The sequence below is a fragment of the Sphaeramia orbicularis genome, chromosome 4, assembly GCF_902148855.1.
Source record: "Sphaeramia orbicularis chromosome 4, fSphaOr1.1, whole genome shotgun sequence".
Taxonomy (NCBI): Eukaryota; Metazoa; Chordata; class Actinopteri; order Kurtiformes; family Apogonidae; genus Sphaeramia; species Sphaeramia orbicularis.
This window is the reverse complement of record NC_043960.1, coordinates 44,932,343-44,949,474: the sequence shown is the minus strand read 5'-3', so window position 1 is coordinate 44,949,474 and position 17,132 is coordinate 44,932,343. Positions and strand designations below refer to the sequence as shown.

Genomic DNA, 17,132 nt, shown 5'->3' with positions numbered 1-17,132 from the left:
AAGTTTTCTTCTTCCCACTCCTTTTCGAGCAACACATATTGAATCTATTTTGTTATTACAAGTGTACATGGCAATTGCTATATTGTCTTGATCACCTCTATTTATTTGCTCTGCTATTAGTTCCTTGTACACACAAAAATTTTGTTTTTTCTTCTGCTCGAAACAAATAAATAAATGAAAATGAATGAAATGTGACCATGCTGCAGGTCTTACACCATAGTTACTCTGGCATTTATTTAATGTGAAAAAATAGATTTTATAATGTTTCTCCACATGCAAAGATGCTTAGCTCATTCGTCATTTATTAAATAATAATCCCTCTGTAAAAGTAGTGCTGAACAATGCAGCCAAAAATAGTTTGTCCACCTGAACTTGAGATAAAATACAATTCAAGTTAGTTTTATTTATCATAGCCATAGACTCTATATGGGGATACATGCTGCTGTGCTATTTTTGCTGCTTTGTAAAAATGAAGCTAAAATCCTTTGGTCATGGGAGCTGTCATGGTAGGTGTGTCTTCATAGTAGTGACACAGAGATGGTGTGTCCATGTGGACGCCTTATTGGTTTACTGTTGTACATCTTATGGATTCTGGGTCATAGTTGATGATTAGAGTGATCAGTCACCTGTTTTAATAATATCATATAATTTATTAAAAACACACTGATGAGAAAGGTGATGATTTAAACACACATTAGTCACATGAAGTCTGAGAGAAAATTCACTATTAGGAAAATGTATTTAGTTTTTAGGTGCACTTTCTGGTTTGGAAGTCTCATAGAAAAACAAGGACATGTGGAATTTATGACTTATGATTTTTGACAACGCAGCAGGACACCAGAGGGAGAAGGCTCCAAATTTATACACTGTTGTCCATAAAGTTAGAAAAATATTTCTTGTTTATTCCTATTGCTACTCATCAGTAATCATCTTTTACCATGAAATGAAATTATTACATACTGGGTCTCAGTTCCAGTTTATCAATCAGGTCTAAATTACACTGTCACAATCATTTCATGAACAGAGGGTAAAAAAATATTTTATTCCAAATTCATGAGTAACAGTGTATAGTTTATAATCTACTGTATGACATTAACAACAACAACAAAACTACTGGTAAGGGTGTCTGTGTTTTTTTTAGTAACACTAAAAAGGATTTGAAATAAAATATCGCAACTGGTTTGAAATGACATTTTACAACAACCATGCAAGGTTGCATTTTGTACTATAGTTAAAAAAGAAAAAACCCGACTAATGAAATGTTTTATTTTGTGCAGCTGACAAATGCATATTTTTCATGGTAGACAGTGCAATGCAATGAAGAACTTTTCTTGTCAGATGCTGCTGAAAGCATCTGCACGTGCTCAGTGATGCATACTGTGGGGTGTTCTTGTCATTCCACAGGTTTTTGCATAAACCAGGCTGGCTGGGATGCTAAATGGTAGAATTACAGTGAGCTGGTGTGACCTTAATATTTTACAGTTTGCTTTGACACTTTGATCTCCAGATGGTGGTTTCCTTTACACAGAGACTCAGAGATGCTGACACTGAAGAAAATTAGGCAGAAAGATCTATTGAATTTTTCAACTAGACTGGCACAGTGTAGTCAAGAGATTATGTTCCTAAATACAGTTTACCACAGAAGTATCAGATGACTAATAGCACAGACAAACCTTTATTTAACTAATACATACTCACAAATAAGCTGATATGGAAACCTCCATATGACTGTAAAGAGTCCACAATGTCACAAACATCCCTTCTTAATATTCCTTTTCTCCATGTAAACACTTTTGGGCTTTCTTCTCCCTGCACCACAAAGCTTGTGTTACTGCATTGGTGGGTTGTGTGTGTGTGCGCGTGTGTTTGTGTGTGTGTGCACTGAGTGGGTTGGTTTCACTTGAATGCACACTCTGGTGTTTGTTGACTTAAGATCATAATATGTGGTAGGAGGACGATTACGTGTGGGGAGCCGAAGTTTCCACACGCCTGGACTGTTTCTCGTGTGTGTTTAGGATCACTAACTGCTCTGCTGGGCTCGTGGATCGTGTGGTTAGTGGGGCCGCCATGTAGCCTCAGCTTTGATTTGGATGTTATAATGCATGAGGCATGTTATTGCGAGTGTCTTCAAACAAATGATGGACACAGAGCTTTAACTGTGCACTTGTGTGTATCCCCCAGGGTGTCGGGTCCCCTCCTGTCCCCGGGGATGAAGGGAACAGGGACGCCTCCTTCTCCTCTGGAGAAACAGAATGTCCACTCACACCACAAGCCCTACTCCCACTATCACCACCACCAGACCGCCAATGACGGTAAGAGCCACTTCACGATAACGTCTGACTGAACATATCCACTGGGGGTTTAAAAAGTAGAAATCAGAAACTGTAAAAAAATCAATACACATTTCCAAATGTTTCTTATGTAGGCAAAAGTACAGTATGATCAGAAAAATACACAAACTTCAAGTAGTCATTATCCAAAATGTGATATTATTGTAAAATATGTTTATCACTAACTAATGCACCTTAAGAGCATTTTAATGTTGTTCATCATGTGAAGACAGGTTTAGGTGTTTACTGAGGCTGAGCGATATGACTGAAAGGTTGTACAAATGTTCAGTGTTAAACAAAGTTTCGAATAGTTTCTGTCAACTCATATTAAAGCATGATTCAGAAATGAATTCCCTTTATTAGTTAAAATTATATTTCATATTTCTACAATATCAACAAATAAATAATTACAAAAAAGCAGTACTCAGTGTGTCAGTGTGCATTATTCGTCTGGAACTAAGAATACTTGATATAAAATAGTACAGCTGGTATGCAACTAGAGAAGCACTTTCACAATGAGTATAATGCAGCAAACAAATGGGTTGAATTCTGCATTTTTGATGAATAAAGGTTGCTAGAGGAAGCAATAATCTTGGTTTTATGATTAGGTAGACATTAGATAGCCTGGAAGAATAAGGGTGAATATTTCCTTTATGTAGTTTCAGGATTCTTATTCTCCTTCCTTCCATTGTGTTTTACTGTTTTTAAAGTCAACTTCACTATGTGACAGAACAACAACCCTTGAGCTGCAACCTGAAAATATAACACAGACACACATCTTTTAATGTTCATATGTTTTCTTTTACAGGGATTTAGTCATTTTAATACCACAACATGCTTACTCGGGCACAAGTTCCACCAAAACACACTATTTACCAACGCACTGTTGCAGCTTCCTGCGCTCAGTGCCACCCAAGAACTAGTCAAACAACCCAGATAACTTTTACCGGTATTCCAGAGGCACACAGGTAATGAAGTGTGGAGATCGGTCTGGATTTGTTAGCAGTTATCGACAAGTCATATTCATTTGTTGTATTTTCCATGCTTCATATACTACTAGGCAGATTAGTCATTGTGTACTGCATCATATAGAAGTACATCATGCGCTTTTTAGATGTAAAAGGTAATAAGCACCTGTGTATATGCAAGTGCAAAATAAATGTAATGGAGGTGAATTATTAAGCTGCATAAAATGAAGATACTCATGGACAGTATAAGTAACTAATGCATATTTATGAGTACTGTATATTCCAGGTCACTGCTTTGGCCTTTCATTAAGTGTAATTGTACAATACAATCACCTGTTCAAAGATACAGTACAGGTATAGATGATAGATGTCTGAAAGGACAGTCTTCACACTGCCCACATACTGATTTTATTTTATTTTTTTAATACACATGAATAGTTGGCTCAGTTTGGAAAATGCAAAGAAAAAGAATGGTGATACTGAAATTGAGTTGTTGACAGTTTGATCTCCACATATTTCACATTTTGTCTAGTCAGCTTTATTTCATTTGTAAATATACATCCATTCCAACGGCAATACATTCAAGAAAAGGATGGAAGGGGGAAAATCCAGGACTAACAGTGAGTTATAATGAAATACTGCAAATTGAAACATGTCATTTTCCACAGCATCCCAACTACGTCTTAGTTGGGGTTGTGAATGGTTGTACATGAAATATGATATGAAATATGATGTTCATATGCTTTTCTCCACATGCGTCATATATGGTAGAACTGAGTAAAGCAGTTCAAAAGATTAGAATTCATGTGCTCTGTTAGTTACCATCAGTAAAACTGTCAGTTCACAGCCTGTTAGCTGTAGAATAGGGTCTAATAAGTGCTTTATTATGACTATTAAAGAGACAATATGGCACTAATATGTATGCTAATAAGAAACGTGTTCAAAAAAACAAGGGTGAATTATGACATCCGTCCACAAACAGAAAAAAAAATATGAAATTACACATTTTCCAAAAAGTAACATATGTCGTTCACATTTGAAGGGAAAAGGATAATTTGGTGTATCAATTGAATATCCTGAAAGGTTTCCTGTGGCAGGTGATTCACTAACTTGTAGCCTGTCTGTATGACTTCCTCTGATACTCTGCAGCACCAGATCGCTTACATAGTCCTTTCCTTAAGAGCCCTGTCACTCCTCAGACCCGGTACCACCAGAACCACATGAAAGCGCTGGAGGAGAGGAAGTTGTCTCTTCGAGCGGCGATACTGCCCTGTGGCTCTGTCAGAGCATTTTCAGGACAGAGAGAGATTAGAGTTGTAAAGACAGAGTGGGGAAAACCACATGCCGGAAGCCTTTTCCCTGCGCTGAATTAGCCGGCCAAATGCTGGCTCATGTATTCAGCTGTCTCTCAGCGCCCGAACATGGCAAGCTCAGCTGTCACTGCCGAGCCTTTTCCTAATGCCTTAAACACTGTTTTCCCTGTAAAGATCTACACATGGACGTCTCTGTAACCGCGCTGTGGTCGGGGAGTTGCGTAAAAGCGCTCCAGGAAAGGCTGCTCTCCCATTATCGTGACTCCTGCGGTCGATTCCGAGTACAAACTGAGACGATGGGGACAAATGTTACATACTGAGGGGCTGGCAGAGCGAGCACAAACACAAATATAGCATTGTCTTAATTTGAGATCTACTTAAAGCTTCAACCGGACGATTTCTGACCTCGGAAACAATCATCCATAGATGCTGATGGCACCCGATCAAATCTGGTTTCTATTTTTCACTCCTTGTTGCTCTCTCTCCTCTGCATCCTCCCTCGTTTCCTAGAATATCAAGGCAGCTTTCAGAGCTGCTTCCATTTCGGAGACTCCTACAGGATGGAGCAGGCGGTCAGTGGCGTCCATGTCCCAGGAGAGTCTCACACCTACACTTCCCATCAGCACAACGGCTTCCACATGTCCACCAGCAACACTGGCTCTGCAGGTGAGGAGCATCCCATCATATCCAAGACTATCCAAGTTATCTCCAACAGTTTCAACAACAGATTCCCAATAACAAAAAGATAAATTATACCACGGATTACAGGCTGAATCTTTAGCCTTATTTTTCAGTTTCTTGGCATTTTTCTACACTGAAGGCAGTTGCATAATAAACCTATTTACCACAGTGTGGTTTCACTTGAGTCGCCTGTTTCAGCTCTTATAGTTTAATGTTTCAGCACCCTGGTATTTTTCCACTCAAAGCAGTTTTAAAATATAAAAATAAACCTATTTACCACAACTTGAAGTTGTCTGTTAACATAAAATCATTAATGAAAATATACAAAAGCCTTGTGTGTGTTACATGCCCTGATGCTGATGACATGGACTCCTTGGGAGTGAAATTTGATATTAAGTATGGTTAAAACAGGATGAGATTTTCACAATAGAATTATCAAAGAGCAACGGTACATGTTCTAATACATTTAGCTGCAATGATTCACTTGGTTCTGTTAAGTTAATTTAATTTGAGTTAATACATGAATTGATAACTATGCTGAAAATCAGTTAATCAGTTGAAATTTTGAAGAAAAAAAAAAGAATAAAAAATACTTTTCAAAATTCTTACTTTTTTCTTTACACCTTCTTACATTTCAAAACTTTGTGGTTTCTTCAGTCTTCTATGACAGTAAACTGACATTTTAGTATGATGTGTTTTTCACCATATTCAGACATTTGACAAACCAAACAACAAATCAGCTACTGGGGAAATGATTGTTCGTTGCCGCTGTAGTTGCAGTGATCCCTGAAGTCATGAAAACATAAAGGGTTTGTTTTGGTTGAATAAACTTAATTAAAATTTTAATGTCAGCTAAGCCAAAGTCTGCTTTTCTAAATTAAACAATAAGAAACTTAGGTAAAACTGTCCAGTTGCATTTTTAATCAATCATCATTTCATGCTATGACCCTAGTATCAAATAATGCCATATTTTTGATAGCCAAATGTATCCAAACGATCCCTTCAGTGCCATAAAACTACTGCACTTCGTACCCAACTCTGTCCACATCCGAGAATTGTTAAGACAATAAAAGGTTAGCTGAAGGATTTCTTCATATTTCCATTTCTGTTCCAGGTTTCAGCCTGAGCCAGGAGCTACCAGGGGGAGCAGGGTGCCAGTTCTCATCAAGTCCAGAGGAGAGCATTTTCTTCCAGGTGGGCAGCTTCGACCGCAGCCTGAGCCACATCTCCTCCGTCTACACAGAGACATAGAGCAACACTGGAGCAGGACACGCTTCAACGGCACCTCCTCAGTCCTCTGCAGTCCACCTCACCTCCAAATGCATCTACAGTCACCTCTGTCTCAGCCTCTGTTTACTACTGTTGTAGATGGGACACACTGAGTCAGACTCAACAGCCTGTTCTGACCCAGTTCAAGTGTCAGATACATGGAACCAGTACGATAAAGCAGTCACAGTTTGGTCAGATTAGGAACCTGCAGTGTGACCGACCCCTTACCCTGACCTCTGATTGGCTGACTGGGGTTTCCCTTTAGTTTACATTCTTTGGACTTAAAGTATTGCAATATTGAAAAATCCAGTTCAAAGAAACATGAAACTAATCTGTTCAGTGATTCCAACTCCAATTATGCAAATAATAGGGAACCCCATCTTTTAAAAGGCTTTTCCCCCCAAAAAAACACTGTTTTGTCTTGGCCTGTCTGGTATAGATATGTTTTTCTGTTTGTTCTGCTCAACTTCTGCATTAAATCTGAATAACACCTGTTGAATACCACCATCCACCAAGAGCAGTGGTTCAACACAACTTTGGCCTGATTTTTTGACATTTGACATTTTATGAGTCAGATTTATCCCTTTATTTTTCTAAACAAAAAAGCCAAATTGGAGGAAACTTGGAAAAACATAACATAAATGGCTGAAGAATAAGTATTTTCTGTGGTGCTGATCATCATCCACTGCACCCATTAGGATAAATATTAATTTGGGTTTCATCCAACTCTTACGTATTTGCAAAGATAGGAGATGAACATGAAACAAATCATAGTGGACAAAAATTCATGACATCTTAAATCTTAACCCTATACTTCTTTCTTTGTAGAGTCTCATTTATTGGCCATGTTGAGTTCATTGAATCGCTTTGGTTAAACTGACACTAACACACACTTACATTCACTCAGACTGAGCTTTTACATGTATCATCCTCCATGTTCATACACAAACTTTGTACAAACTCTAAAATATGTCACAATGCCTCGTCTTGTGTTTTTTTGTTTTTTCTCAAATCTACATATTTCATTCTTTTAGACTGAAGTGTAGAGAAGAATATATCATTTTTGCCGTGTTGTTTTAGCAGTGGAAAAAATGTTTGAATTTCTGTATTTTGCTTGTGTTTTTTTTTTTTTTTTCTGTTTTTTGGATTTATTTTTCTTGGAGGAGGATATGGGCTCATTATTTCTGCACTTACTGCAGAGAAACTGACCTACTTTATTATTATGTGTATAAAATGTACAGTTTGTTTACAACCATCCATGGAATGTTTCTCATTTCTCAATTTAAGAAATAAATAATTGACTCATCCTGCCATGGTTTCTCTTACTTTAACAAGTATAAAAACACAAAATTACAGAGACGGGTTAAAAACACTGAGTGGCTTTAGGGGTCAGACAATGAGAACCATAAGTAATCAGTCATACTGTGGATGTGTTGTGCCCCCTAGTGGACAAAATTGAGTACTGCAAATCACATTCATTAGGTGAAAAAAAAATTTCACTTGATACTTCATCAAAAAAAGATCATGTCAGTGGATCCCATAAAGCTTCAGTTTGTCTCTCCACTGATTTCTACTTCTGCTTCTTCTTGCTGAGGTAGCTCTGATAGTAGAAGTTACTGAAGAGGATGATGAGCGTCACACAGTATCCGAACACCAACAAGTTCATGCCATCCGGAAAGTCGCACTCCGTGAGCAAATTGTTGCCCGTGTACACCAAGAACATCATGAACTGCACCTGGAAGGACAAAGAACACAAAAGAACAGCTCCTTTTACGTTCACAAAACATCTGTGTTCATCTCAGACATGAGGCCGGAGCGACTCACCAGCTGCAGGGAGGTCAGGTATCGCTTCCACCACAGGTACTTCTGCATGTGAGGCCCGATTGCAGCCAGACCATAGTAAGAATACATTATGATGTGCACAAAGGTGTTAAGCAGGCCAATGAAGAAAGCTGTATGAAGTGGAGTAAACCAGTAAGTATAAAAACACTGACAGCAGAAGCATAGATATATATATATATATATATATATATATATATATATATATATATATATATATATATATATATATATATGTATATATATATATATATATATACACACACACACACAAACACACACACACACACACACACACACACTCTCTCTCTGGTACAGTGTCGTTTTACTTTCTGTTTGTGTCTTATTATATCATCTATTGTGTGTCCATCCTGCTCATTTTGATATAATACATTCACTGTTTTTCACAGCATAAAATCAAAAATAAATTAAATGAACGAAATAAGCATAAAAGCCAAAAACAGGTGTTTTTTCATCTTGATACATAAATTATACTACTTTGTTTAACCTTATTGTAAAGGAAAAAAAATAACATAATTCCCCTCAAATGCATTAAAACAACTAAGTAATGAGCCTGTTCAAAGAATATAAGTAGAAAATACAGATATTTGTCTTAAATGTATTAAGTAAAGCATTCTCTATGTAAGTACAATAATGAAGTATTTGTACCTTACAGTAGTCAGTTCCCACCTCTGGGAAGAGACTGGTGAAGTGTGACAAACTTTTGTTAGTTTTAAGAAACAGAATATATTCATATGTTAAATTACTTAGATTTAAGATACTTTTTAGCCTTTTCGTCAACATTTACACCACTGAGCATTAGGTTTTTATCAGGTTTCAGCTTCACAATTAAGTTCAGAACTATATTAAATATTCATGTTTCAAAAGTAATCAGATTACATCTATTTATTTGGGTTAAACTACATATTAATCTTCATTCCTTTGACCTCGTTTTGATCTGAAATGTATGTTTTATCATGACTGAAAATGAGAAAAATTCAAAAATATAGGTGAAAGTTCTTCATCTTAGCCTTATGTAGTGATTAAAGATTTTCAGATTTGAAATCAGGCTGTGGATTTGTGAACCGGGCTGTTATACATAAGGTTTATATACATGAAGTTAACCTGGTGGTATCTGTCACACATCAGGCGCTGACTTACACTGTCCTCCTGCCACGTATTTGATTCCTAACCACCAGTTGAAGATCATGGTGCCGTGATGGTAAATGTGAAGGAACGTCAGCTGACTGTTCTTCTTCCTCAGGATGAAAAACAGCTGCTCATTGGAGAGAAAAGCAGATGTTTGTACAGGTTCAAGTCTTGCTGTCGATTTGACTGATTTTACTGAGAAATAAAACATCACATGTACCGTGTCACTGAGTTCTATGACCTTAGAGAAGAAAAACCACCAGCAGACTCTGGCCATCTGAAAAGAGCAGATAAAGAAGCAGTCATCACATAAGATACTTAGAACCAATATGATCATCATCATCTCAGTACAACAGACATGTTCTTTTGTAAATGATGCTTTTTCATTAATTTAACACATTTTTAGAAACAAATCTGACACATACAAAGGCGTTACCTCTTTCATCCTACTGCCTACCTGCCTATCTGTATATGATAAACAATGAGTAGGGGTGTGTATTGGCAAGAATCTGACGATATGATACAAATCACAACACTAGGATCATGATACAACGTATCACGATACTGTCTTTTTAAAAAATATATACTATTTCCAGTAAAAATTTAATTACACCAGAAATATGCACAAATACTAAACAGAATTTTATTTGATAAGAACAGGATCTAATGCTATGTCACAAAACTTTCCTCTGTAAAAACTTAAAATGTAGGATTTGGATAAATAAAGATTTAACACCTTGCTTTACCTGTACAAAAAACACACACAAAGAAATAAATAAATAAAATTATGTTTTACAGACATAAGAGTTTAAGATCCTGCTCAAATGCTCATGTTCTATTAGTTGTCAAAAGGATGCATAGTGGACAGTCCCTGAATCATCCAACATTGTAACATTATTTTTGTGCAAACCCAACAGAGAAACTACCATCTGCCTCTTTCAGACAGTAAAAAGTGCCTTAGGATGCTTGAAATAACCATTATTTAACAAAACAAGGTTATCAGTTTCAAAAAACTACGTTTGACCTGCAGTGTCACAATACTACTTTTGTCATAAACAAACAGGGAAAAATACCGATGTGAATACTGAAATTAAAAAAACCTCATTCTGTATGAATACATCTGCACATAAAAACCAACAAGTATGGAAGTATGTAAACTGGGACTCTGGTCCAATCCCAGTGTCCTCCTTCACAGACTCACAGATGTATTCCGGGTAAGTCGTACATTGTCCCAATGTCAGACTCTGAAGTGATTAAGGACTTGATTTTGGACATTTTGAGACTTTTATGGCCGTTTTCTGTAAGTCTGCACCTTCTGCAGACTTTACCCGAAGGAATTACCCACAATTAATTAAGTTAGGATGTTGAAATTGCAGTTACCATTGAAAGAAGAACTGGGGATGTGCTGACTTGCTGAAATATACAAAGAAAAACTATAAAAAAGATTTTTAAAAAATGGTGCACAGAAACACATCAACTGATGAGGAATTTTTGTTTATTTTTTACTTTTACTCTCACATTCAGTCACTGAGCATCTGACATCTGCAAAGTCTGAGTCTTTAATGATCAGGGATTTGGGTGGAGATTAAGACTGGGCCCCAGTTCAGGAAATCTTACCTCTGAAATAATAGAAATATGTTCAAGCAAAAGAAAACATAAAAGGAGCCACTGTCTCTTACAAATGATGCTCATAGATCTTTTATCAGATTACTTTCTACAAAGACTTAGAGCAGGGATGTGAAACGCGTTTTAGTTCAGGGGCCACATACAGCCCCATTTGATCTCAAATGGGCCAGACCATTAAAAAGACAATACATTAACCTATAAATAATGACAACTCCAAACTTTTCTCTGTGTTTTAGAGTAAAAAACATAAAATTACATGATGGAAGTATTTAAATCTACAAAGTATCTTTTAAAAAATGTGAATAACATGAAATACCTGAAAGTTATTAGGAAAAATAAGTGGAATTTTGACAATATTACACCTCAGCTTATCATTTACACATGTGAATTTACAATTAACAGTGAATCTACAAAGACACAAAACATTTAGTAACAGGCAGAATATTGAGACATTTTTGACAAATACATATATATTGATACATTTCAGGTTGTTCATGGTTGTTCAGGTTATTCACATTTCTTGTGAGAGGTTAGTCTGTAAATGTAAACAATTTCATGTAGTTTTACTTTTTTACACTATAACCTTATGCTACCTTTTAGGGTGACAATTCAACATCTGTCCAGGGACTGCAGATGAAAAATACCTATTAGGTGAACTCTGATGCATTTACAGCAATCTGAATTAATGTAAAATGTACCTGTTAAATAAACCTAAATAGATAGATAGATAGATAGATAGATAGATAGATAGATAGATAGATAGATAGATAGATAGATAGATAGATAGATAGATAGATAGATAGATAGATAGATAGATAGATAGATAGATAGATAGATAGATAGATAGATAGATAGATAGATAGATAGATAGATAGATAGATAGATAGATAGATAGATAGATAGATAGATAGATAGATAGAAAAAATTGGAGTTGTCATTATTAATAGTTAATTATGATAGTATTTTACTGGTCTGAGCCACTTAAGATTGAATTGGGCAGCAAAAATGATTTTGACATCTTTTGGCCCATGGGCTGTATGTTTGTCACCCCTAACTTAAAGTATGTGGGTGTGTTCTTACCCTCATGGCCAAGGGGCTGGTGCTGTAATCGACTGGCTGACAGAGGAGGCTGTAGTTTGACAGCCATGATGTGACCAGGAACTGGAAGTAAACATGACAACACACCTCTAAACATCATCGACGCAGACGGAAACAGCAGCTTCAGAAACAGATGACAGAACTGAAAGTGTGTGCACGGTGACACGAAAAAACCCACCTCGTAGAACATGTAGGCAGACAGGCCGACCATGCCGAAGTTGTAGATGATGAGGACCACTTTGAGGTCTACGGGTTCCCGGTGTTTCATGAGGCGAGGGCCGACCCAGACCACACCCAGGTACACCAGGAAGATGAGAGTCACCGGGATGGGGGAGTAGACCAGCAGCCAGGGGTCCGTCCTTTTGTCTGGAACCGAATCAGACAGAACTTCTCATGACTGTGATTTACACGTTTGGGTTTATTTCCTTCACCTTCTAAGACTCCTTGGCAACACTTAAAAAATAGGACCAATGCTCCTGTAGCTCACCAGCATGTTCAAGAACCAGTGACAACTTAAATTTATGAGGTTGTCTCTAGAGTCCTGTGGTTGTGATGTAGGAGATCAATCTTCCAATAGAAGTGGGCGGTACTTTCACTGGAGGAGAACTCAACTAATTAAATGACAGTCCATATATGACTTCCTGTCAGTGCTCAATAGTAAGTAATAGTAACTCTATTGATATCTGTAACCATTTCATTTTACAAACCATCAAAATATGGCCCATTATAAGTAAAGGCCAATTTTTTTTTTTAGATTTCAACAATTCGTCAAAAATTAAAAAATCAAATTTCTCAAAACTGTGAACAAACTTTGTAAACATTGTCCCAAGGAAGTTACATAAAAAAATTTTAAACTAGAAAAGCACTCGGAGAGCGCAGACCTCTGCCAAGGTAGATCAGGTTAGGTTTAACTATACGGTTAGTGGTTACAGATATGTGAACTGGAGATCTTGGCATAAAATGACATACAATCAAATGGCGTTGAATAACATGCGAAAGGATGAAAATGCATACGTATAGAACACCAAATGCCACAAGAATTGCAGTGATATACAATGCGATTTCACGAGATCAGTCTGTTCATCTCATGTGGTTTATATCATTTCCTTAGTATTAGTATTTTTAACCTTTATTTAACCAGGTTGGTCCCATTGAGATGGGGGATCTCTTTTACAAGGGAGACCTGGTTAGGTTTTATTAGGTCTTTTACATTATTTCACATGTTGTCTCTTTTTTGATGTGTTGTTATTGTCATGTTGCTAAAGAAAAAAAAACAAGTTTCTTCAACTTTAAAACAGAACCAGAAATCACCCTTTAAATGAAAAGAAATAATGTCTTAATGTTTATCTCAATAATTATCGATAATGACAGATGTGAAAATGTATCATTTCTGACACAGCTGTAATTTGATGATCAATTATTTTCACTAGGAAATAAAGACATCATTTCTCTTAATCTCAGAAGTCTTTGTTTACAGTACTGTACAGGATTTTTTTTTTTAGAGGAAGTTCTTTAGCAAGTTTTTTAGAGTATATATATATATATATATACATACACACACAAACACACACACAAACATATATATATACAGGGTGGGGAAGCAAAATTTACAATGAACATTTAGTTGTTTTTTCTCAGCAGGCACTACGTCAATTGTTTTGAAACCAAACATATATTGATGTCATAATCATACCTAACACTATTATCCATACCTTTTCAGAAACTTTTGCCCATATGAGTAATCAGGAAAGCAAACGTCAAAGAGTGTGTGATTTGCTCAATGCACTCGTCACACCAAAGGAGATTTCAAAAATAGTTGGAGTGTCCATAAAGACTGTTTATAATGGAAAGAAGAGAATGACTATGAGCAAAACTATTATGAGAAAGTCTGGAAGATACTATTAAAGAAGAATGGGAGAAGTTGTCACCCCAATATTTGAGGAACACTTGTGCAAGTTTCAGGAAGCGTGTGAAGGCAGTTATTGAGAAAGAAGGAGGACACATAGAATAAAAACATTTTCTATTATGTAAATTTTCTTGTGGCAAATAAATTCTCATGACTTTCAATAAACTAATTGGTCATACACTGTCTTTCAATCCCTGCCTCAAAATATTGTAAATTTTGCTTCCCCACCCTGTGTGTACACACATATATATATATATATATATATATATATATATATATATATATATATATATATATATATATATATATATGTATATATATATACATATATATATATATATATATATATATATACACTAACCTTAATGTCAACCTGGTTACTAACCCACCTGTTTTGGTCTGTCTGTTTTTTGTCTTCTTGTGCTGTATGCAAAGCTGCAGAATACTTGAATTTCCCTTGGGATTAATAAAGTATCTATTAGTCTTTGATCCTATTCCCTCTGGTACCCTAATGCTTTATCAAAATGTTCATGATCTTCCATCAGCATCGGTCTTGCTGCCTGACCCCACTGGCTCACCAGAAGGAAAGATTTGTTTTTCATTGAGTGCTCATAGAAACATCAGCAAAAATATACAAGCATTATTTCAGAAAGATATTGTCTCTACCCCGTGTGTAATAACATATTGGAATCATTTTGTTGATAATATTGATTGGATCAAAGTTTGGATGATTCCCCATAAATACCTTATCACTAACAAGGTTAAAGAAGTATCCTTCAGAATTCTTCACAAATATTACCCTACTAAACATTACATGCTGAAATTCAAAAAAGACAAACATAAACTGTTGTTTTTGTGGGGACCATCCAGAGACTGTGCGGCACCTGTTCTGGCATTGTTCATACACCAAGAAACTGTGGAAGGACTTCAGCAGATTAATTATTGACCATGTTTTCATAGACTTTGTCATATTGTGGAAAAATTTATTATTTTGTTATTACAGATACCCCAAAAAGGAAAAAAAGTTTCTTTATAATTAATTTATTTCTCTTACTTGCTAATTTTTTCATTCACAAATGTAAGTTCTGTAACACAAAACCAAAATGTTTTTTTTTTTTTGAAAGATGTTGAACTTTATGTAAAGCTATTAGATATATCTGGAAACAAAAAGGCTATAAAACCATCAGTATTTGCTCTGATTTGGACATTGTATTTTAGTGTATTCCCCCTGGTAAACTTGTTTTTATTTTATTGTTGTATACTCTACCTCACTCAATAAGATTTATTGAAAAAGAAAGTATCTATCTATGTATGAATGATGGGGGAAATACTGTAAAGTGTTCATACATTGGGTTTTCGTTGTAATCTTGAGGATGATTTTCATTTTATACATTTTGTGTCATTCTGCCATCCACCTGAAGACTTGAAGGTTGGTTTTAGCTGAATGATGCTCTTATGTTGAGCCCTCCACCCCATCCCCCCATCCCACAGAAGCCAACTGACTCTATGCACAGCCCCACTACTTCCTGAACTTCAGGCGGGTCCTTTATTTCCTGTCTTTCATTATTGGACACACTGATTAATCCAGGTGTGTCTGCTACTTCTTGTTGTGACTACTGATTAATTAGGCACACGTGGATTAATCAGTGTGTCCACTAATGAAAGACAGGAAATAAAGGAGCCACCTGAAGTTCAGACAGTAGTGGGGCTGTGCTGTGCATAGAGCCCACTGAACCACTGCATATGTCATGGCTTCTTCCTGAGCATTAGGAGGCACAGGATATTCAAACCCCAGAGTCAGTCCTAAACATACAGTCCATGCCACAGTAGAGTGGATTTCCTCCTCCTACTCACTCACAGCCTGAAACCTCATAATAAGATGGAAGGAGCTCATCATGTGACATGTGCTGTCACTGGGACCCACAAAGCAGCCACTGTGGACTCACATCTGCAGCTCACATTCCACGCACTGAACACACTGCACAGGACTTTGACGCAAACAAAATAAAGAAACACACACGCATAAATTAATAGATTAATTTTAGTCAAAATGTGGAAAAATCAAATACCTCCATTGTCCACTATGCTCTGGTACCCTGACAGGACCTGTTCCCACGCGGAAACCATCTAAAAAGAAAGAACACTATAGAAGAAAAGCACTAGGAGAAGTTCCAGACAGTCCAAAAAAGACAAAAACCTACTCACTGTTTCAGTCACAAAAGTTCACTGTCAAAGCTGCACAAACCGACTGCTGTGACCTTTGGACGGAAAGTTAACAGCAAGAACATCAGCGACCAGAGTTCAGCAGTGGGCAGCAGAAGCAGAATGAACAGAACCAAAACGCACACACCTGAGCACAGAATAATGAGGTAGAGCTGGAGGATTCACGGCTCACACGAGGATTTATTTAGAGGAAGTGACAAGAAAAGAACCGGGAGGGTTTGGTCCCCGGAAGGAACGTGTTCATGTTTTAACCAGTAGAGGGCGGTGTTTCCGGTTAACCCAGGGCTGTCAAACTCAGTATAGTTGTTTTTTTTTTTTTTTTTTGTTTTTTACATAATCATCATGAATATCATAATAGTATACAACAAACAAGGATAGAAAGTTTCATAATTCACAGAATACTTTATATTTAAAATATATAGAAATACATGTACGAAGCCTGGGAAGGGACATGAAGAAAAAAAAAATGTATTGCGTTATAATGCAATGGTTTTTGCGTTATAACGCAAAATTATTGCGTTATAACGCAATAGTTTCTGCGTTATAATGCAAAAGTATTGCGTTTAAACGCAAAAGTTTTTGCATTGGGATCTGCATTCTGGATCGGACAGGTGGGTCAGGTCTGACACACCTGTACCTGCAGTCCTGTGCCCTGTGCATGTGGAGTTCAGATGACCGTAACTCTTTCATTATTTGTCCGATCGGAAAAATCCCAACAGTTTCTGAAACC

General features: G+C 36.6%; 2 protein-coding genes across 3 annotated transcripts in view; one reads left to right on the top strand and one right to left on the bottom strand.

Annotated features, from left to right (window-relative positions):
• glis1b (GLIS family zinc finger 1b) overlaps positions 1–7,872 on the top strand; it is a 114,038-nt gene extending 106,166 nt beyond the window's left edge. For both annotated transcript variants that reach the window (XM_030132805.1, XM_030132804.1), the window contains exons 9-11: positions 2,182–2,312; positions 5,122–5,277; positions 6,407–7,872. In XM_030132805.1, the coding sequence (XP_029988665.1) occupies positions 2,182–2,312; positions 5,122–5,277; positions 6,407–6,543 (424 nt within the window). In that variant the 3' untranslated portion in view covers positions 6,544–7,872. The remainder of the gene's footprint in view (positions 1–2,181; positions 2,313–5,121; positions 5,278–6,406) is intronic.
• On the bottom strand, positions 7,668–16,522 carry elovl8b (ELOVL fatty acid elongase 8b). The gene is made up of 8 exons (XM_030132877.1): positions 16,385–16,522; positions 16,249–16,306; positions 12,452–12,639; positions 12,256–12,336; positions 9,770–9,826; positions 9,562–9,676; positions 8,386–8,513; positions 7,668–8,296 (listed from the first exon to the last, which is right to left on the bottom strand). Exons 2-8 carry the CDS (start codon positions 16,304–16,306, stop codon positions 8,132–8,134), a joined length of 792 nt encoding a protein of 263 aa, XP_029988737.1. The 5' UTR covers positions 16,385–16,522; the 3' UTR covers positions 7,668–8,131.
• Between the last annotated feature and the right edge of the window lie 610 nt (positions 16,523–17,132).

What these genes read in the sequence shown, in the direction of transcription:
- elovl8b (XM_030132877.1), bottom strand. Translation starts at nt 16,306, where the DNA reads ATGGTTTCCGCGTGGGAACAGGTCCTGTCAGGGTACCAGAGCATAGTG. An exon ending in GAGCATAGTGGACAATGGAG is followed by an intron (nt 12,640 to 16,248) that starts GTATTTGATTTT and finishes ATTCGGTTCCAG; the next exon opens with ACAAAAGGACGGACCCCTGG. An exon ending in CTGCCTACATGTTCTACGAG is followed by an intron (nt 12,337 to 12,451) that starts GTGGGTTTTTTC and finishes GTTTACTTCCAG; the next exon opens with TTCCTGGTCACATCATGGCT.